Below are 23,941 nucleotides of genomic sequence, written 5' to 3'. Positions count from 1 at the left end.
TTGACCAGCTTTGACCAGAATGGAACTCCAATGCGAGCCCGCCACGTGTCTGTTCCCTTCCTTACCCAGAATTAGGGTTTTGCAATTGGGGTAGAGGGATTTGGGAGGCTCCATTCTGCCTCTGCCTGCGCCGCTTGAAGGAAGAATGCTCTCTCGCTTCTCGCACCAAACTTTTCGAATAGAGATGGCTCTCTTCTGTTTCTGGGTTTGTTTACAGCTCTGATTTTGATGCAGGTGGCGGTGGCGCGTGGAGATTGCGATGTTGGCGACGGTGGTCACTGGCGGCGTGGTAGTGGACGAAGTGAGACTATGGTGATGCGAAGACGAACTTGTTGAGTGATGACGGCAAGGCGTGGATGATGGCAATTTCTGTGTTGGGGTTGATCTGGGTGATTTGGGGTTTTGGGTTGGTTTTTCTGAGTGCAGGTTCGAAGGAGAAGATTGTGTCGTTCCTGTGACGGTGATGATGGCGGCAATGGAGGTTTAAACATCGCAAGGCTTCTGTCGAGATTCTTGGTTAAGCGAGGAAGATGGTTCGAGTCTGAGATCTGTTTGCAGGGGCATGTTGATGGTGATGTCTTCACGGTGGCTTGCTCGCGAGGAAGAAGATGGTGGATTGTGGAGGTCTCGCGAGATGTGTTTCTGGTAATCGGAGCTTTGCGAAGAAGAAGATGGTGGTCGAAGCGTGGTGGCCATGGAGGAGGCGCTGTGATGGTCGTTCCTACGGCGGCGGAGGAAGAAGATGGTGCTGCTAGCTACGAAAATGGTTGCGCGATGTTGGAGAGGACGTCGACGCGATGGGTGGTCGGCGGCAAGGTGGTAGCAGCGGCGGCCCCTGCGACGGCTAGGGTTTCTGTTTTGAAATTAGGGTTTCTGGAAAAGGGTTGAAGATGATGATGTGGCATGGGGGCTGATGTGGCAGCTTTTGAGTGGTTATTTGGTGAGTGCAGGGATTAGTGATGTGGCATCATCTGGATGGTTGGATCTATTATTTGTGGACTGCCATGTGGCACCATTTTAGGCAATCTGACTTACTTAGTGATAGGAGGGGTATGGGTAGGAAAATTTAGGAGGTGTAGGAGAAAAGGGTTACTGTTGGGCTTCAGTATTGGCCTGGTTTAGAAGAGAGAGGTGCATGTAGGGAAATCTGGGGGTGCAAGGGTAAAAACTGACTGTTTGGCCCATCTGTACATTATTTATCAAATAAAATCTGATTTTGGGCTTTAAATTGCAATTTGGACCAATAAAACTCTAATTTCAGCTGCACAAATAAATATTAGAACATCCAAAAATAATTTATGCAATTAAAATCACTTTTTAAGCCCTTTTTATTTCCAAACACACTAAATCCAATAATTACAAATCCTCTACAAATCAATCATTTAAGCACAAATATTCTATCAAAAATTTTAATTTTAAAGCATAAATGTGGACATAAATATGCACTCATCACTCATGGTCCCATAAACATCTGCAAGGACTACTGTCAATAGATTCTCTGATCTTGTCTTTCTTGCCATGGAGACATTTGTTGCGGTATAATCCACAAATTCTTCTATCTTGGGAAACAAAACGACGCCATACACGGAAAGGGCTAACACATTCATGAAAGTCTCTCACTCTTCCTTATCAGCTAGGTGATGCAAGTACTGCTGCAGATATCCTTGTGTCAATCTGCGCACTTGATTCCTCATCACTATTCTGTCCTGAAGTTCTTTGGGATGTAATTTCATGATAGCGACAATGGTAGGGATAGAGACGTGGTGTTCCAAATGCTGATATGGAGTGGTACCTTCAAGTGGTAAACCTAAGATGTGCTCAAACTCTTCTATAGTCGGCGCCAATTGGAAGTCTTGAAAGGTGAAGCATCTTACCGGAGAGTCGTAATATTATGCAAGGGTTGTGATAGCTGGCAACTGTACTTCCACTTCCATTAGACCCAACAGATTTCCATAGTTCTTCTTGAAGGTTTCTCTCTTTATGGTCTTGAGTCTTTTGCCTAAATTTATTAGCCCAGTCAAATTTCCACCATAGGTCCTTAGGCGAGGTTTCTTTCTTAAAGCGGTAGATTCGATCTATTGTGTAGCATCGGATCTTGTATCAACTTCCATCTCGTATGAAATTAAGTGAATACCTGTGATGCATGATAGTATAACGAAGTAAAACAACATGACTATCAAAAATGCATGCATAGTATGAAAATGCAATGTTATTATTTTCAAAAAGAACAAATAGCATGAGAATTACAGGAATACACATTTCTCCCTTTATGCCCTAATACAAGTTCAATGCTTTGGCATACAAAGGGAGAAATGTGTATTCCTGTAATTCTCACGCTGTTTGTTCTTTATGAAAATAATGACATTGGATTTTCATACTATGCATGTATTTTTGTTAGTCATGTTGTTTTACTTCGTTATCATGCATCGTGTTCATTCATCGTTTGGTAATGTGTTGGTTTTAGGGGAAATCACAGGTACTCACTTGATTTCATACAAGATGGAAGTTGATACAAGATCTGATGCTACACAACAAACCGACTATGCCTTTTTAAGAAAGAAACCTCGCCTAAGGACCTATGGTGGAAATTTGACTGGGCTGATAAACTTAGGCAAAAGACTCAAGACCATAAAGAGAGAAACCTTCAAGAAGAAGTATGGAAATCTGTTGGGTCTAATGGAAGTGGAAGTACAGTTGCCAGCTATCACAACCCTTGAACAATATTACGACTCTCCGCTAAGATGCTTCACCTTTCAAGACTTCCAACTAGCGCCGACTATAGAAGAGTTTGAGCACATCTTAGGTATACCACTAGAAGGTACCACTCCATATCAGCATTTGGAACACCACGCCTCTATCCCTACCATTGTCGCCATCATGAAATTACATCCCAAAGAACTTCAGGACAGGATGGTGATGAGGAATCAAGTGCGCGGATTAACACAAGGATATCTGGAGCAGTACTTGCATCACCTAGTTGATAAGGAAGAGTGAGAGACTTTCTCGAATGTGTTAGCCCTTTCTGTGTATGGCGTCGTTTTGTTTTCCAAGATAGAAGAATTTGTGGATTATACTGCAACAAATGTCTCCATGGCAAGAAAGACAAGATCAGAGAATCCTGTGACAGTAGTCCTTGCAGATGTTTATGGGACCATGAGCTTTTGCCATGAGAGAAAGGGAAAGAAACTTCTTTGTTGTTTGGCGGCGCTGTATGCGTGGATGATTATGCGTGTATTTAAAGGGGCGATTGACGCTAGGAGTTTGATGGAAGATCTGTCACACCAAGGGCTTAAAGACAAAGGAGGAAATGAGTGGGCCCAATTCTTTGTAGGGTTGAGTGCAGGAAATGTAAAGTGGCGTCTTCCTTGGCTTGGGATTAAACCCTTTATCCAACATTGTGGCGGCTTTCCCAATGTACCTCTCATAGGTGCCCGATATTGTATAAATTACAACCCTATTTTGGTTCAAAGGTAATTCGGGCATCCTAGGAAAGGGGCGCTTTCACCGGACTATCTGGCTACCTTATTCATCTACTATGAGGACGGGCATTTCACTGAAATGTTAAGGAAAGTTAGAAGCGTTTGGGAAAGTGTTGTGCGGGAAGAAAAGGATCAAAGGAAGAGAGTGATTGACAGTAAATTTAGTTATCATACATGGATTCTAGAAAGGGTAAAGGAAGTCAAACTCCCTTTCAAGCCAATCAGTGATCAGCCTGCTAATGAAGGGTCATCCCAAGACTTAGAGAGTGAAGAGATGAAACAGTTGAAGGCGGAGATGTAAAAACTAAGGGAGAAAAATGTTAGGCTGGAAAAAGAACTGCAAAGTGCGCGCAATGATTTTGTCGATATAAAGAATGCTAAAGAGGAAAAAGCCTAGGCCTATGAAGAAATTCTTTTTATTAAACTTTTTATTAATCACTGTAAATGGTTGGTAGGCGAAATGAAATCCTTCATTACCCGCACGTGGGAATGGTGTATATATGAGATACTTATATTTTGTTCCTTTGGTAATGTAATGAATTGAATTTTCTTTAAATGAAAGATGTGGGATGTTCCTTTGGTATCGACTTGTGTTAATTTCCATCAGTAATGTCACCGCAATCCTGTGATTTCCACCTACCACTAGCATGCATCATGTTTCCTTTTGTTTTGCATTTTTCATTTTTATCTAATTTAAATGGATCAAAATAATAAAACAGTATAAGTGAGAAAAACAACGGCCAATTTTTCACGAGATCCCTACAGGACTCGGGCCAAATCAAGAGTCATGGAAAGTTGGGAGGAGTTGCATGAATCCATCAAAGCTGATGTCAGCCAGTTGAAAGATGAGGTCGGCCAGATCTTGGCAACCCTCGAATCCTTAAAGACTACTGGAAAGTCTTCATCTGCACAAGTTGAGGCGAATGCCCACTTTTATCCCCCGATGTTCAACGTGTAAGCCAATCAGTCCCTTTCCCAGACCTCCTATAGGAGATTACTAAGAAGCAGAACATGCTTCATTCTCCTTTCCGACAACTGTTAATGTACCGTCAATTGGCACTCAAGGACCTGTCTCAGTGTCAGCTCCCATGGCGAGTACAGGGATGAATGAGACAAACACAGTCTAAGGAACGCGAGTAACTGCAATGCCACACATGGTTGTTGAAGAGGACTCTTCAACCAAGGTTGCACCGCACACTGCGTTGCATGGTGTAATAGTAGCGTCAACCAGACTAATCCTCGAAGAGAGATTGAGGATTATTGAAGGAGTCGAAAGTTATGGGTTTGGTAATGTTGCAAGGCTGAGCTTGGCTCCTGGTGTGAAATTACAGCATAAGTTTAAAACACCAGAATTTGAGAAGTACAAGGGCAATTCATGCCCAAAAAGCCACCTAACCATGTATTATAGAAAGATGGTTGCGTACGCTTATGATGAAAAGTTGCTTATCCACTTTTTCCAAGATAGTCTGGTTGGAGTGGCATTGAACTGGTATACTCACCTAGAAGAAGAAGAAGAAGAAGAAGAAGAAGAAGAAGAAGAAGAAGAAGAAGAAGAAGAAGAAGAAGAAGAAGAAGAAGAAGAAGAAGATCCTCACCTCAGCTCACCTTTCTCTTCTTCACACCTATTCCAGCGAGCTCTCTCTTCCTTCTTCTCTTCCGCACTCAACGCATGCACACAACACACAATGTTCTTCTTCTTCTGGATGAACGAACACAACAACCAGATACCAACCACACACCATATTAATACATCTTCGGTCAAAAAGCTTAGTTATGTCTCAGTGAGTTGTATTGTCAATGGAGCAGAAAGGAATCTTTTCTGTGTGCAACGCTGGCTGTGAAGGACGAATCTACACTGTGTCATGGCTGAATGAAGCAACGTTCAGGAATCTTCATTATTCGTCGTCACAGTGCAGGTCGTGAATGCAATAGAGCTCGTGAGTACACAGTAAAAGTAAGTCTGCAATGCAACCAGACTTCTATTTCTTATATTTTATAGTTTATGGCATATGGGTATTATTTGAAATGGAAAAGGGCATTTTTGAGAAATCATGGTTGAAGCCTCCAAATCTTCGCATTTATGCGAGTGATGCTACAGTAGCTGAATCTCGCTAATACCTTCAATTCATCGCTCGCTGTTGCCTTCAAGTGAACACAAATTTATGCGTAATTCATCGCCCTCTAACACTCTGCTACAGGAAAGTAACCTCAAGTGAACACAATGTAAGCAAAGAAAACCTGGGGGCACTCACTTCTGCCACTCACGCACTCACTCCGCCCCAGTCCCTACCCAACCGGCCACCACGAGTCGTTGTCCATGGTGTTGCCAGTGCCTACGCCCGCTGTCGGAGCCGTCGCAGGCCACGACACCAAGCTCCCTTCTTCTACCGCTCATCGTGCGCGAGAGAGATAGTTTTCTCCTTCGTGAATCGCATCTTGGGCGAGCTCGGCCACCGCACTGCCAGAGCGCCACCAGCGTCACCGGTCATAGCCCGGGTTGCCGCGGTCACCACGTCAACGTCCTCTTTCCTTCTTCGCTCGCAAGCAGGGAAACCCTTTCCCTCTTTTTCGAGCTCGAGGTTGTCGTCGCCAACGATGCTGGACGTCGCCGCTGCTTCTCACAAGGCTGGCCGCTGCGAGCTTACACCGGGAGATAAATCGGGGTTGTGTGTGAAGGATATCAGTTTGCAGGTTTGGGTTCTGCAAAGGGAGCACTGGTATCTATTGGTTTCATTCTATGGTGTTCTCTGTTTTCTTCTTTTGCCTAGGACCGTGTATGGTTTCTAGAGGCAATGAGGATGGTGTAGATTGTGAAAACTCGGCTTGGCTTTGGTGAAGGTTGCTGGAACTTTGCTTTAGTGGAAAAGATTTATAATTAGATTGGGGAAATCTGTTTAGTTTTGTTTTTTTTCTTTTCTGGGTGTAGCCTGAAGAGGCAATGGTGTAGCCACTTTCAATTCTTGTAGAACTATCTTGTGTTGTTGGATTAATGCAGCACCTACTGTTGAAGAGCCGATGCAATGGATTCTAAAGCCCTTGTCAAGCTAGTCATGTCAGAGGTTGAAGGGATTGGTGATCTAGGTGTCATTACTCTGTTCACACATTGAACTATCATTAATACTATTGTTGAAGTATAATGTCTTTATTTTATTATTAATATTTATGTTAGGGTTTTGTTAGGGGCTTCCCACCCTTTTATCTTTCATAACTACTGTCTTCTATAAATACATTAGTAAGTTGTATCAGATTTTCTTAATAAAAAATAGGTTTAATACATCATTTGGTCCTTTTTTTTGGGGTTTTGGTTCAAAATGATCCCACCTTTTGAAAAAGATCACTAAGGTCTTATATTTCATTAAAAATTGTTCAATGTCGTCCTTTTGGCAGACGGCGTTAAAATTGTAACGGTGCAATGCTAACGTGGCAGAACATTAGTGAACTGTTTGAAACAAAGCTTACGTGGTAGTCTGAAATAATTAAAAATAGGTTAAATTTAAAAAAAAAAACCCCTAACCCCAATTTGATAACTCCATTTTTGCGTTCTTTGCTATTGTGAAAGTGACTTCTTGGCTCTGTGTCGTCGGTGGCACGATGGTGGAGTTGAACGGAGGCAGTCTCGGTGGCTAGTATCATTCCGCTACTGTGGTTAACAAAGAAGATGATGATGATGGTTCAAAGAGGAAACGGGAATTGGGGTGTTCGATGGCGATGACGAGAATTAGCAGATAGAGGAAAAGATGGTATTGTGCTTTGGCCATTGGTGTGATTTGGGCTTTAAAAATTGAAAATTGTGGAAGCACAAGTCCCCATTATGCAGCACATTAATTATTTGCTTGCTTGAGACTGCACTACCTGCTGTTACTTTCAAATATATTTTGTGGGGTTATTATTATTTCTACCAATTCTTGAAGTCATGTGTATAACAAGACTTTTGCTCAATAATAGTACCTCCGTGTTTTGTGATTTTGTGGGTTTTTTCAAGGGAACCATGCATGCCTCAAGTTCATGTACTTCAACACCTCATACTTAAATTGTAGTTGGATTCATGGGGCACTGATTCACAAGATCAATTCGAAAAGAGGTTCGAACCTTCTGCTTCCATTAGCAGACAAAATTCAATGTCAAATTATTGGCTCACCACAGATTTCTTTAACATGGTCACTTTTGTTTTGATTATCTAAATTCACTCATACAACATGATCTTCCTCTCAGTCTACTTATCTGTATATTTGGATTTATAATGGCATAGTTAACAAATTCTGAGTTANTAGCAGAGCAGTGAGTGTACCNAAAAAAAAAACATNTGAGGGCAATTGAAGTTAAATTCGGTATGGTTAGTACTTGTCCCTATTTAAAGCCTACAGACACAAGCCTAGGTTCTAGTTTGAATGTGAAAGCCATGCAACACAAAATAAAGAGCCACATTTAAGGCACATCCATCTACCCCTTCTGGATCCCATCACCTATTTCAAGCTTTCCAACCTAGCTTACAGATTTTGTGTCATAAATAGATGAGGTGTGAAAAAGTAGTTCCTGTGGGAAAAAAGAAAGTTACACTAACCTAAAGCTGTGAAAAATGCATGGTATAATTGAATCAATGATATGATATCCAACTATTAAAGAAGCACATCCTGATTTCCATGATGAAGTGGACATCGAGTTTCTTAGGACAACATTTGGAAAGCCTTACACTTTGCAGACGAATGTTTATATAAGAGGGAGTGGAGATGGGAGAATTATAGGCAGAGAGATGAAGTTCCATCTCTGGTTTGATCCTACCAAAGATTTTCATCACTATGCTATTCTGTGGAGTCCCAAGGAAATAATGTGAGTCACTATACATAATACATTGTTACTGTTTCTGAATGTATGTGTGGACTGTGGCTATATTTGAAATTAAATGCATAGATTTAAGGTTCCCACAGAGACGCTCATGGTGGCTGCTGAGTGTGATAGAGACTGCGGCTTGGGCGAAGGCTGGTGCTGACAGCGATTGGAGGAGATGCTGCCGGCGTTGACGCAGAGGTTGTGGCAAGTGAAGATCGAAGAAGGAGTTGTTGCGGTGGTGGAGATGCCACGTAAGATAACTTTTAAACAGCTCACTAAAAGTTTGCCACGTTAGCATCTGCACCGTTAATAATTTAACGTCGTCTGTCAAAAGGACCACATTGAACATTTTTTAATGAAATATGGGACCTTAGTGAACTTTTTCCAAAGGTGGGATCATTTTGAACAAAACCCCCAAAAGAAGGGACCAAATAATGTATTAAACCTAAAAAAATATAAGACTTTTCATTTTCTCTCAACTTCCAGTTGGTATCCAGAGCCAGACCCTTGTCTTCTTCATCTATCGTCGACGGCATCGTCTCTTTGTCATTTTCGTCGTTCACTCCGCTATCCGTCGTCGTTGTTGTTGTTGTCTGCCGCCGCCGCCACCCAACATTGCGTTCTCCGGCGAAGTCAAGGGTTAGGTGTGCCTTGAGAAGCACAACCCAACCCTAGTGGTCCCGTCCTCCGAAGCCTCTGCACTAGACACCACGCGCCACTTCTTTTCGGCCAGTCCGCCACCATTGTCGCCCAACGTTGCTTTCTTCGGCGAAGTCAAGGGTTATGTATGCCTTGAGAAGCGCAACCCAACCCTGGTGGTCCTGTCCTCCGAAGCCTCCGCACCAGCTGCCATGCGCCGCTTCTTTTTGGCTAGTCTCGATCGCATGTTCTGCACGCGTCGCCTTCACGATGCCGAAGTTACACCGCGTCACTACAAATAGTCTTGTCGGGGCTTCTTGAGTGTGTTTTGGTTCCTGTTTCTCCGTTTCGTTGGCTTGGGCTCATACCTAGGGTTTTCTCCCTCACGTTTTTGAAACCCTAAGTCTCATTTCTTCTCACAGTTTTAAAATGGCTTCTTTTACTTGAAGTAATTCCTCTTTATCTATTACCTCTATCATTACATCTGCAAAAATGAATTGGAAAAATTATTTATCATGGTCCTTTGTTGTGGAATTGTGGTTTCTTAGTCAAGGACACCATAATCACCTTGAACAAGAGATTTCTATGGTCCCAGATGAAGAAAAATCCCAGTGGCAGAAATTAGACTTTCAGTTATGTGCAGTTTTGTGGCAATTGATTGAGCTAGAGGTTCTAGATATCTTGAGTCCCTATAAGACATTATACTTCAACATAAAAAATATAAGACTTTTCATTTTCTCTCAACTTCAAGTATAACAAACCCACAACCCTCAGGTCATCCTAAGGATGAACCGCTCTAATACCACTAATGTAACATCTCATTTATCCCACACTTAATATTTCATAGATAACATATTGTGTCATTATTACAGTTATCCATAAGAAAATAGAAGGGAGTTAACATGGAATATACATATTTTAAATTTTAAATAAAACACTCATAAAATGACTAGAATTCTTCTCCACTATTCCTTTGCTTCTCTCTTCACTTGCACTAGATCAGATGTTACTCTCTCATTTACTCCTGTATAACAAACACGTTATACCATCATCGCACAAACAAAAATACCAACACAAACACAAACATATAAGGGTGAGCTAACATACACAAGATCATTCATAAAATATTCATAAATATTTACACATATCAATAATTATATTATCATGCAATAATCATGCTAGACTCATTCATACAATCATACAATAATCATACTAAACTTGATCATTCCATCATACTAGACAGACTCATCTCATCATGCAATAATCATACCATAATCAACCATCCGGATAAAACGTTTATGCGAAATCACGGGAAGTTGTGCATTTGTGGTGGCCTCCATTGCTCTTTACAAATACACTTCCAATACAATACACCATGTCATCCACAAGCTTAGGTCGTTAACATTTATGTTCAAAACTAGCACATAGACTAGGACCTCCTACCACTCTCACCATATAACTTGTCCTTCTCTACTTAAGATTGAATGATTATTAGAGCATCAAGATAACCCCCACATCAAGACTCCCAACATTAACATGTACACTAATTAATTATAGCCACATAGTCTCTTCGTGAGACCCTTGTCCAACCTCATATCATAATCATATTCATCAACCCATTCATCATGAAATCCATATTTGATCCAAATTCATGCTCGTAACTCAACATATAATAATGTTAAAATCAATGATACAACTATACATACTAATCAATAAATACAAATACTCAAAATTTCACCCAATATGATCAAATATTACTAACAATTTAAAAAGTTTGAATATTAGGTGGGATGATTATTCTCATTATTGACTTCTTATTAAAGATATGACCGATTAAACTAAGTAACAACATATTTAGAACCTACTGTAAATGTTTCAGGTCGATCCAACAGTTAATAAAGTAGGAATCTTAATTTTACCTAGATGACTCAAAAACAGAATTTAAGACGAGGTTGAGTTTTCAAATAATGTGAAATTTATTCCTCTAAATACAAACCTCTAATTAAAAATCCAAACGGTCAAAAGATAATAAGATCTTTCATGAATCATATATAAAAATTTCAGTTTAATCTAATAATAAACTAAGTGAGAATTGAGATTTTACCGAAATCACTTTAAAACATAAATAAAGTATGATCGGTTTATTTAAGATTGTGAAATTCATTTCTTTAATTACAAATCTTAAATTAAAAGTCTGAACAATGAAAGTGGAATAATATATCATATAAATCATATATAAAAATTTAAACTTAATCTAATGGTAAACCAAATGAGATTAAGATTTTACTAACTCCAAAAATACAAAACAAGAAAAACATAGTTAAAGAAAACCAAAACCCATACAAATGAATAGATAGCTAACATTTTTAAAACTTAATACGATCATATCTCATATATTTAAAATCGTGAACTTAAAATATACAAATATACATATATGAGATCTATCATCATAAAGAAAAGAGTTAGTTCCCTTTATCTATTTTTTTCAGAATTTTTCTCTGTCAAAGATTTTGAAGATTTTTCCATAGCCGTCCAAAAACTCTCCTCAACTAAACAAAAACTAAAGTTTTCTTTCTTCCCTTCGTTCCTTCCTTGGTTTCTGCAGATCATCCATTGGCTATTTATAGGGCATAAATTTCCCCCTTTTTTTAATTAATTATTTATAATAATCATTATTATTTTAATATATGTATGATTGATCACCGAGAGGTGATTTGGCTGGACTTCCTCGTTCAATCATCACCGAAAGTCATTTGTCCATTTGCTTTTATTTATTTATTTATTTATTTATTTTAATATCTATACAAATACATTTTGTAGAAAAGATACTACTATTTATTAAGGTGAATACATGGGTCTTACAGGGAGTAACAGAAACTTCCCAGCATTTCATGACATAAAGGCAAGAGAAGTTTGATCCTCAAATGAAATTAAAATTCTGTTTTCTCAATACATGAATGAAAGAAATGTTATACTAGTATTAACATATTACATGTAGCTCTGAAATTAAAGCTAAAATGAATCTTTCATATAACACTTGTTTTGTATGGTGGAACACCTATCATTGGCTCCATAGGAGCCAGCTGAAGTCGTAGAAACTTGTATACTGATTCAGTTGTCTCAGCAGCCACTCGAACAACAAGACCAGTTTTCTGCACACAAATGTAGTTTCAGGCAGCAACATGTTATTATGTGAAACTCATGAAATTTATCAAATAATAAAAGTGTTTGAAACTTGACTCCTCTATGTCGAGACAACAGAAGCCAATCCTAATGAATCACAAAGTTAACATTTTACAATTTTAGATAAATAATCAGTGTTTGTTGAATGTGAAATAATATAAACAAACCTTAGGACCAAAGGCACTGCAGGAAGCTATGAAGCTTGGTTTCGTAAGCAAATGATCAGCCTTTTCTCTTTGGTGATGGTGACTCAAAGATGTAGAAGGATGCAGTAATTGCTCAGACATAATCTTTTTCACGTTATCTTGCACAAGATTCTGAATATACTGCATTTTTGGCCTAAAAGGTCACATAGTACATGAATAATGAATTCATAATACAATAAGTATTAATCCAAAGATAAGACAAAATAAACCACTCACCCCAGGAGTAAAATCATTGCAATTACTTGGTAATTGTGCATGTGTTCTTGTATGTGTCCATTTTTTTCTTTCTCTAATAATGTCTGTTTGTAACACGAAGTCAATTGAGAATAATATGGGAGGAAAGGACATTAATCTAAAAATAGATGGTAGTCCAACACACAAGAAATTTTTATGCTCAAATTTTAGCACCAAACAAGATGCATTGTCATTTCAGAAAGCTGACAAGCACATCAGAGGACAGAAGAATGCAAAAGCAACATATTCTGCTGAATTCGGATATTCTCATTTTGGCTCTGGACATGATAATATTAAAGTTTCACACGGTTTAAGAACAACTCTTAAAATGAGAAGAAAGAATTATAACTATTAGAGATTAATAAAAGGCTGAAATCAGAACACAATTATATTAAGTCACGTGTTTCTCTACATTCCATCTTTCTCCCCTTATCACAATTATGCACATTCTCGTACTTGTTCTTACAATGCAAAATCATTGATTCAATTCTCATTCTTCTCATATTCAATTTTGAATATCATAGCCTTGCACATTGCAAAATTTTGTTGGAACAGACTTTCAAAAATGAGTAAAATAGATAAAAAGGAGGAATAAAAGAAGAATACAAAATAAATCATTAATGTTAGGCAAAAATAAATAAATTGGGATGAAAAGGAGATAAAAAAACAAGGGAACCCAACATAATTGTATACGATGTCCATTTCAAACATCTCTCCGATATATGTGTGTGTGTGTCTATATATGGGGAGAGCTAAAAACATCCTATAACTTTTACTAAATATTAGATAGTTCAATATCTCTTAATTACATGATTTTTTTTTTAAACTACGAATGTTCCTTTCACATAACCATATACACAATTTTATATTAATCAAAATATTTTTATGTGTCTTTTATATAGATCAAAAATTTGTGGAGTCAACACCCCTCCACTTACATTTGGGAAATATAAGGTTGGTTTGAGGGGCTTGGAAGGGAGGATGGGAGAAGTTGTGGATTCAACTCTCACCACTAGCAAAATCTACTAACTAACATTTGTCGATAAAAAAAAGATCAAAATTGACATAATATATTAAGATATAAATCATTGAACACCTTGTTAATTTTATTCAATTTTAACAAAATTTGACATGGATAATTGATAGAGCAAGGATCAGATATGAATCTAGAATGGTAACCAAAGAAACAAGAATGTCTCCATTGATCTTAAGAATTCTTCAAACAGACACACTTCTTAATGGAATTAGTCCTAGGTATTTTGAGGAACCTGAACCCTCCCACATAAATTATACAAATTTTTCCTGCCAACTTCTAACAAACTAACTGACAACTGTCCCAATTAACTATCAAACAGTATAATATTTCCTTATTTTTTCTCTTATACACATATTTAATAGAAGGTTGTCTTCTTCTATCAATACCACCCTCAAGGGAGACATTGCCCTCGAGGTGGAACTCAGAGAAGGCGTGTTGAATCCGTTTCTAAAATAAACAGCTCGGAAAATCTAGTACAACCAATACTGGCAGTGAGGTCATGGCAGATTTTAACTTCTCAAATGCCACTTTAACAACAACATTCAATTCAGAAACATATTTCGTTAGTAAGGTAGTCAATGGTTGTCCTCAAGGTGAAAATACTGAAGAAAATGTCCTAGAACGAATTATTATTTGAAATTAATAACTATACCAAGGGAGAAAAGCCCCTTCAGCAACTGAATGATTGGATACTGAATGATCGGATATTTACAAATTCATCTATATTTCCCTCCACTTAACCCTCTATCATCTATATGTAATCACACTACACATTCCTCTTTAATAGTATATGAATTTAATTGTCTAACAAACTATACATATTATAAGCATAACGAGGACAGCAGTAAAACAATTACCGTATCCAGAAATAATGGTTGACCATCTTCAAAGAAAATGTTATTGGTGCTTTTATATAGATCAAAATCCCATTTCTCACCACTTTCGTGGCGCCCACTTGTAATCCAATCAACCATGACCAAATTTGAGTCTGAAGAAACATTGAACTCTTGTTTCTGATAGTATCTTGCAGTGGAAAAGCATGTCACTGGGTCTGGAATGATGGCTAAAAGTGCATTGCTTCCAACTCTAGCCTACTACACAATGATTTCAAAAGTTGTCAGTTGTCCCATGAGACCAATAAACTCGCCAATAGTCAAATCTTAACCACGAAAAAATGAAGTTCGTCAAGGCATTTCTGTTGAAAAGTAGAAGTGTTTTATGCCGTAAAAATGTACATTTATTAGACTCCTACTACAAGTATAACACTCTTGTCATGGTCATAAATCTTGTTATTGACATCAGAAATTGTATAGTGAAAAACAATCAATCCTAATCCTTTGTCCCCATCATGTAATATGACTCCTCTAACTCAATAATGATGAGCATGAAGGCAAAACAGCAAAAGAAATACTATGTTTTACCTCTAATATTTGCTGGGAACACTTAGATCCCACGGATTTGTAGACCTAAATAAGGAGAAGAAAATTATCAATAACAATAATATAAACATAAGCCAAGTCAAAAGATCAGAACTTACTCTAACAAAAAGCAATAAATTTAAGAGATAATATACCATGATTGTTATAATTATAGAAATAAGGAGCTAATCTTATATAATCAGGAATGTTTTATTTATTCCCATGTCATATTGCAGTAGAGGATATCAAATCTACACTATTTATTGTAGTGATCCCTTTTTCTCAATATAAACAAAGACTCGTGCTGTTTCAGAAACACACGGTTTTAGCACAATTTTTCTCTCTTTTGTAGAGTTTAACAATGATAGGACGTAAGCACCCCGGCCAAAAGTCAGCTCAACCAGAGGGAAACCCAAACTTGGGGGATGAAAATAAAGAAGAAAAAAACCTATAAGAGAAAACAAGAAATTAGTCAACCTTGGTGGAACCTTGGGTTGTTAAAACCATGGTACAAGAATCTCCCACACAAAACTTGCATGAAATGTGATCACCCTACACCTCACAAGGTAAGCACAAATCCATCAGCAAATGCAAATAAAAGCATAATACCAAGACAATGAAAGGGGGTTATGAAAAAAATACAAAACTTACAGATACAATTCCTCCCCCATAATTGACAGCATAAACCCATACAGCATCAGTTTTGGAAGAACCCACCTAAGCAATCAGTGAAAGGAACAATTTTAGCATTCCAAGCTAAGATTTTTAAAGGGGGAAAAGTATTTTTTTAGTTCTTATACTTCCAAACTTTCAATTAAACTAGGTCAAAGCCCCTAGACTTCCATATTGTTTAATTTAGTTCCCTAACTTTAAGAAAGTATACATTTAATTTTTTTTAACTTGAAAAAAACATTATTGGAATGTTTTTTAAACTTAAGAGGTATAAATTATATGAATTTGAAACAAACATAAAGATCGTTTCATACCATAAACATGTAAACCTGTGCACCTGAATCGAAACATGACTTAGAGTATAAGAAGAATTTAATTTAGATTTAGTATTGAAATATACAAGTATTACACTGTCAACAAATCAAAAAATATATTTTTAAAGTAATCAGTAGAAAACAAATTCAAAAACTTTCAGCTATACAATAATATAAAAGTGTTACTTATAATGCTCCTGCAAAAAAAAAAAAAAAAACAAACAAACTTACACTGACAAATAATAATCAGATATCATCCTTGAATCAACTCTAAATTAAGAATTCAACGATCATATTCTGGTAAAGATATTTGCATAATGAACCAACTAAAAGTGAAATAAATTTTAAAATAGAAAGCCCAACATAATCAGATGACAGTTTATAGTATATTTTAAAGAGAAAACCTTTTTGGGTATGAAGAACTTGAGGGGATATCTTGAGAAACAGGTTGTGGCAGACGATCTGCCTCCCACTTTTTCAACCACCACCGAACCCATTTCCCCTTCTCTGCTTCCTTCATCATTTCTCATCGTTCTGCACCGACCCTGAATAGATTCCAGTGCCTTGGCTGGATTCAAATTGAAAAAAATAATGTATTTAATCTTCTCCTTCACATGATTGGATTGAGATTTTAAAAACACAGAGAAACAATAAGAAAGATGCTTTACATTTTTACTTAATCAAGTTCAAAGTTATGAAGAAAGATTGAAACTTGATTTGGTTGAAGGAGTGAGAAACAGAGTCGCAGTGCAAGCTGAGGTATATATTGGACACGCAATTTCGAAACTTTTAGGGTGGAGAAACCCGTAATTTACCCTCAAACTTTTAGTAAGAATAAAAGCTACTTAAATAATTTTAAATTGTTAAACAATGTATTAAGTAGTTCTTAAATATTACAAGAATAATTTACATTTTATAAAAATACATCAATTTAAGAATTAGATCGTAAATTATTAAAAAATTTCAAAATTACTTAAATAATATTGTTATTAAAATTGTCATTTAGAGTTAACCCAAATGTTAAACTTGTTTAATATCTGTTAACTATTCTTTGTAGATCTTAAATATTTTTCTTTTCTGCTGGGATATGTCCAGAACTTTGTACTTCTTGTTCTCATCATAACTTAAACTTATCAACTTGTTTTTATAAGAATTATTTAAAGTTAGTCTGATTTAAATGGAATATCGTCCCACCGATCAGATGGGAATTTTCATTCTGATACTTGTTTCAATAATTTTTCAATCATTGCATATATTTTTATTTTAAATTATTAAAATATTTTTAATTTATTACTTAATTTTATAAATTGTATGAACTTTTTTAATCTTTAATTTTGTAACTTATTTTTAAAACATATATTTGATATTTTTATTTATTTTTTTTATAATTATTTGAATTCATTATGTAACATCCAAATATAGTATAAGTCACATAATAGAATCACATGAAATGATATGATAGAGCAATGATTCACTGTGTAATAAAGTGTTAATAGTACACTTATTCAAAAATAATCATAAAATTAAAAACTTTATACAAAATCTTATGTTCATACAAAACTATGTACAAGTCCGAACCGTCTCATACTTAAACAGGTGGATCCTCTTTTTCTAGAGCTTGCTCAAGAGTGAACTTTTCTCCCTCTACTTACATGCACAGGATGATCATTGCATAGGATAAACCGAACGGACAAACATGAAAAAACAGAAAAGAAGGGTAAGTTAGTGTAATTTTAATTGATCAAAATAAATATCCAATTCAAACAAGTACATAGCATGTAACAGCCGAACACTTAAAATCATTCAATGATCGACCCCTCAAACAGGCAAAGACCAAGCAATTTATACAAACAAAGACCGATCACTTGACTTGATCATCCGGATCGTATGAATATGTAGCTTAAAGTCGTTCTTGCACCCGAGGGTGTAGTAATTGGAATACCCTCAGCTGCCACCCGGGGTTAGTATGTTATAACTCACCCGAGAACCTATAGGCTAGGACCTCCTGTTATTCTCACGACATGACTTACCCATCTCTACTTGAGAATTGGTAACCATTAGAATGTCAGGATGAATGTCATGGATTTTGCTATCCATATTCATACTTTACCACCTTGATAAAATCACTGGACATTCCTCCTTGGAATTCTCATCCATACCAGTTGGAACATAATACCTTATTCATGCACAACAGATTCATATAATTGAATTTAACAAGTTCTCAAACAACAATGGAAATCACATGCAAGACCGAACACCCTGTGAACTTTGGAGACCTAACGGTTTCTCACTACCCAAGGAACAGGATCGAACGGTCCATAATATGTAAGGCTGAAGAAGTGGTCGAACATTATTAAGGACCAACCACTAGGAGAGACTGAATACTACAACATGTTCAAATATTATATTAAGGTTGAGGACTAAGGTTAGACCGAACACCCTAACGAAACCGAATACTAATGTAGACTGAACCATAGCAGAAGGCTGAACACTAGTACAAAACCAAGTGTTAGTACAAGACCGAGTACCAGTACTAGACTGAATGCTAGTACAAGACCGAGTACTAGTACTAGACCAAATGCTAGTACAGGACCGAGTACCAGTACTAGACCAAAGGCTAGTACAAGATCGAGTACCCACCTAGGACCGAACGATCATGAACGAGTAAGACTCTAAAGAGACCGAACCCAGTTAATGACTGAGTACTTGAACATGGTCGAGCGGTCAACAGCGAATGCTCAACTTTCTGCAAAATTAAGAACATGCTAGAATGTACCAAAACTAAACATTTCTCCCAACTTCTAATATCCAAACATGATTCATATACCAATTTACACCTATCTCAGATTACCTAAACCTTTCTAACATCATTCCAAAGAGTCTCATACCAGATTTCACTCCAAATTCTGCATAATCAACAACTCAATGACCCAAAATTGATTTTCCTACTTTTTACATATTTTAGGGGGACTTAAAAGTTCTAACAGGTCCAAATATACTTGCTCAGACTCTCCTTACTGACCAATTTCACTCCCAACCCCAAATTCTCATTTTCACCTACTCACTTCCTCCAAAACCAGAATAGGCCGAACACTTATGAAAAGAAACCCCAACCAGTTCACAGGTTCCAGTATTCATAAATTCAACACCATTCAATCAAAACATTCACGATTACACACATGCAACCATTCAAACAGTAATTTCAGACATGGAAAATCACAATTAAATTAAGGTTTAATACCTATTTTGGTCCCTCTTTTGGGACGGTTTGTTCAAAGTGGTCCCTCCTTTTTTCAAAAGTTCACTTAAGTCCTACCTTTTGCAAAAACTGTTCAAAGTGGTCCTTTTTGCTAACGGCGTTAAGTTCCCTAACGGCAGAGCTACCAGGTGTCTAACGTGCTTATTTGGCATTGAAATTTGTTTTAAAAAAATATATAATGATGACGTGTAAATGAATATAATTAGGGTTGGATTAAAGAAGGATTTAGGGGTAATTTTTGGTGTGTAATTAAGTACATCATCCTGTTACAGTGATTATTGATGGTTATTGTTCCCAAGTTTAAAAGCAATGGTTAGGGTTTGTGGTCATTTGCTCTAGAGTTTTGGAAAGTTAAAAGGTTAGGGTTTAGAGTTTGGAATGGCTTCTTCACAAAGTGGTTGTTCTTGTTCAAAGACAACGGGCAAAGGAGCTTCGCATTCATCACAGGGTGCTGTTTCAAGGGGTGTTGGGATAACCCCTATTTGCTACTGTGGTGATTTTGCTGTACTGAAAGTTGCGAAAACTGCAAGGAATGCTGGGAGGCAATTTTGGGCATGTCGTCATTATAAGGTTTTTTTAATAGCAAAGTGACTTTTATGTTAAATTGATTTCCTATGTTGACAGTTTTTTGTGTTTTTTGTGAGTAATAGGGTGCATTTACAAGTGGGATGTCATGTAACTTTTTCAAGTGGTTTGGTGAAGACAACGGTGATGATAGAGATGGTACAAATGTGAGGCAAAGCAACAAGAGGACCACTGATATGGAAAGTGTTGTGAAAGAGTTGCAGAGAAAGATGAAGTTCGTAGTTGGAGTTGGGGTTGTTCTTATTGTGCTTAACATCATCATATTGGGGTTGTGTTTAGGTTGATGTTAGGTGACCAATGTGCAATTTATGTTGTGTTCATGTATTTTGAGTTGATGTTGTAATATTTTGACTGCCCTTAGGTTGATGTTAGGTGGGCAATCTGCAATCAATGTTGTGTTTGTGTATTATGAGCTGGTGTTATAATATCAGTGAACCATCTGGGTTAGTACAATGAAATTCGAAGTAGTCATCAGTTTGGTTTTAAATTGTCCATTTTGGTCCTCACTTTGGGTTAAAAATGTTCATTTTAGTCCCCCTTTTAGTAAAAAATTGTGCATAATGGTCCCTTAAATACTACATAATACCAGTGCATGGTAAGGAGACCTAAACCTAAACCAACATTCAAACAACAGTGGAGACATACATAATATCAGTACATCCAGTCAAACATGTCTAAATTCAAAGAAAGATACTGCCATACACAATATCACCAAATTCATACATAACATGTCTAAATTCAAAGAAAAATAACATGTCTAAATTCAAATAACATACATAACAACTTCGCTATTGTCCTACACAATCTCAATAAAGTGCTGGAGTTCAATCTATGCAACTTTTCTTCTAATAGTTAATTTTGTCCTTGGTATTGGTGGAGTTGGTTTTGTGATCGAATCTTGTGTTGGTACTGGTGGCTGAGGTTGGTCACTTGTTGGTTCTTGTGGCTGGGTAGGTTGGTCACTTGTTGGTTCTGTTGGTTCTATGATGGGTGGACGTAGAGGGCATATTTTTTTGTTGTGCCCCAATTGACGACAGATGCTACATTTCTTTCTATGCCCACCAACACTCATCTGGGTCCCATCCTTGGTTAGCTCCCAGGTTCTCCCTTATATAGACCTTTCAAAAAGCATCCATCCAAAAAGATGATTGGCCTGCAACTTACAAAACTCTTCTTACATGCGTTCAGACATACGTAAATTCTTTCAAAGATGGCCTCACCATTATCACTGTTCACTTTAATCTTAACAGTTGACCCTGGGTTAGTTCTCAGCACCTCATGCCCGTAGTCATGAAGCCTTCTAAATTGTTCTTTAAAATCTCCTTTACGTTCATTTGTAGCCATTAACTTAGCCCTTCTTGCTTTGGAAATTGATACCTTGGTGTTCCATTTCCTTAGTGCTTTATTACGTATATCTTGTACCTTTATAGTTGGATTATCATGCAACACCTTATCTACTTCATGACTCAACCACTTACTATTCATCATTTTTATGTTTAGTTGTCTACTGCAAGCATGGGTATCAAGAACCTTCCTTAACTGCCAAACCTTTCTTGATGGCAAATATCCTAAGTAAACAACCCATGGGAATTTTTTTTGCGCACCCATGCATCTCACCCAAACCCTACACTTATCATTCTTTACAAACTTAAGATCCCTCCCAGTATGAATAACATAGTTTCTAATTGCTTCCTTAAAGTCCTCCTTATCATTAAAAATAGTACCAACTTCCCATTTGTAATCTACCATGGACTTTTTCTTTCCAAATGTGGGAAACGGACATCGACTTGGTTTGTCTTGATTGTCATCCTCCTCACTATCACTATTTTCTGGAGTTAACAGCTCTTCTGCCTCAGAATCATCATCAGACAACCCCCTTCCAATATCTTCAACCATGTAATCTTCATCACTCTCCTCACTATTGATTTGCACTTCCACTTCATCCACTTCCACTTCTTCCTCACTACTGTTTTGTACTTCATCCACTTGCACTTCTTCCTCCACTTCCTCCGCCACCACACCACCTACTTCCTCCACCTCCACTTCCTCCACCTCAACTTCCTCAACTGCCTCCACCTTCACTTCCTCAACTGCCTCCACCTCCATTCCTCAACTGCCTCCACCTCCACCTCCACTTCCTCCACCTCCACTTCCTCCACCTCCACTTCATCATGTGTGTCCAACTTATCACCAACTTCCTCCACCACGCACTGTTTCTCAACCTCCTCATTTTCCTCTGCAGCAGCCTCAAACCCACTACCCTCACCACTCTCTGCAGGCCCTTGGCAAAGGTAAAGAATTTCATTCTCATTCTCAGTTTCCACAAAGTCTNGTTNGCTAANTTTATGCACAATAAATAAATCCACNTTCCCCAAAGATTTAGCTATTTCCATCATATTCATAGCTCCCCTATCGTCATACAGGCCATGTAAAATATTGTCAATGCTATAAACTAACTCTTGTACTTCCATGTAACCCATTTCTTTAATTGTAGCAACCACTCCAAAATAACTCCATGTGTCAAGGTCAATGTCCCAAGAAGATATCTGCCCACCTATATACTTAAAGGGAAACACATCCTTTATCAAGGTCCCACCGTAGTGGACCACCACCTTAAACCTATCCTCACTCATCCCAAACCCTACCCTGCACATGGAAAAGGGGACCACTTTCATAAATTAACAGCAATGGGACCAATTTAACACCAAAAGGGGGACCAATTTCAACACAGACAGTGGACCAATTTCAACAACCAACATGACATCAATTTCAACAAAGAAAACGACAACGAAACCGACAAATAAAATCATTTTTTAAGTAATTACACCCATACAAAACAAACACACAATTCGACTCATTGCAGAACAAACACACCCAATGCGATCACGAAGGAAGTAAGAACACTAACCTGACGACTAAGAAACGAAACAACCTCCCTTGACGAACCACGAACCTTGACGAACAACGCCCACAATTTCAATCTTCTGACCCCAATTTGAATCGCGCTCACGAACCACGAACCCTAAGCTGACCCCAATTTCAATCCCAATCCCAATCGCAATCGAATTCCAATTACCCCAATCTTCTCACCCTAATTACCCCTAATTCCTTTCTTTATTTTACCCTAATTAATATAATTACACGTCACAATTATATAGATTTTTTAAAACAATTAACAATGCCAAATCAGCACATGTTAGACACCTGGCAGCTCTACCGTTAAGGAACTTAATGCCGTTAGCAAAAAGGACCACTTTGAACAGTTTTTGCAAAAGGTAGGACTTAAGTGAACTTTTGAAAAAAGGAGGGACCACTTTGAACAGCTTTTGCAAAATGTAGGACTTAAGTGAACTTTTGAAAAAAGGAGGGACCACTTTGAACAAACCCTCTCAAAGGAGGGACCAAAATAGGTATTAAACCTTAAATTAACTAGCTTCCATTACCTCTTAGCTGAACTGAACAACTTCTATGCTTCTAGAAACTTTGATCACAACTTCAGAAAATCCTAAGAACACCTAAAGCTCACCAATTGGTGAGAAGAGACCAACCCAAGGACAAAAAATGAAGTTAGAATTGAGGAGAGAAAGTTGATGAACACATGCAACCAAAAACGTTGCTTGCATGTGCCAAAAAGTTTCAGAATTCCACAAGAATCCATAGAACAAAACTTATCAGCTTTAAACACGAAATTGATCAGTGGAAAAGGAAGCCCTTGACGTCTGGATCGTCTATGGAGCTTTTGATCACCGATCAGATGAACCAAGAGTGAGTAATTTTAGAGAGAAGGAGGAGTAAAGGTATATAATAGTATTTTTGAGAGATGTACTGATATAATAAGCTGAGTGTTTTAAATTTCTATTTATATTGATGGCTTGGTTCAACGCTAAATGTTCAATTTCATTATTTTAATACATCTATCTATTCTTAACAATCTATTTTCTGGGTCTTTTTACACATTCAATTGTTATTTTGTATTTTTATTTGATTTTTGCATAATTATAGTATTTTCTTAATAGTTGGCGCTAAAATATATATATATATATATATATATATATATATATATATATATATATATATATATAATTTTGA

General features: G+C 37.3%; 1 protein-coding gene across 2 annotated transcripts; it reads right to left on the bottom strand.

Annotated features, from left to right (window-relative positions):
• Positions 1-11,842: 11,842 nt before the first annotated feature.
• On the bottom strand, positions 11,843-16,821 carry LOC106769766 (urease accessory protein D). Of its 2 annotated transcripts, XM_014655510.2 has the most exons (9): positions 16,677-16,821; positions 16,413-16,576; positions 15,674-15,739; positions 15,500-15,574; positions 15,026-15,070; positions 14,462-14,695; positions 12,551-12,633; positions 12,296-12,467; positions 11,843-12,097 (listed from the first exon to the last, which is right to left on the bottom strand). In XM_014655510.2, the coding sequence occupies exons 2-9, from the start codon at positions 16,536-16,538 to the stop codon at positions 11,972-11,974; spliced, it is 927 nt and encodes a 308-aa protein (XP_014510996.1). In that variant the 5' UTR covers positions 16,539-16,576; positions 16,677-16,821; the 3' UTR covers positions 11,843-11,971. The 2 variants fall into 2 exon arrangements, with proteins under 2 accessions (XP_014510996.1, XP_022640570.1); XM_022784849.1 differs by lacking the exon at positions 14,462-14,695.
• Positions 16,822-23,941: the final 7,120 nt, after the last annotated feature.

The sequence above is a fragment of the Vigna radiata genome, chromosome 8, assembly GCF_000741045.1.
Source record: "Vigna radiata var. radiata cultivar VC1973A chromosome 8, Vradiata_ver6, whole genome shotgun sequence".
NCBI lineage: Eukaryota > Viridiplantae > Streptophyta > Magnoliopsida > Fabales > Fabaceae > Vigna > Vigna radiata.
This window is presented reverse-complemented; position numbering and strand designations above follow the sequence as displayed.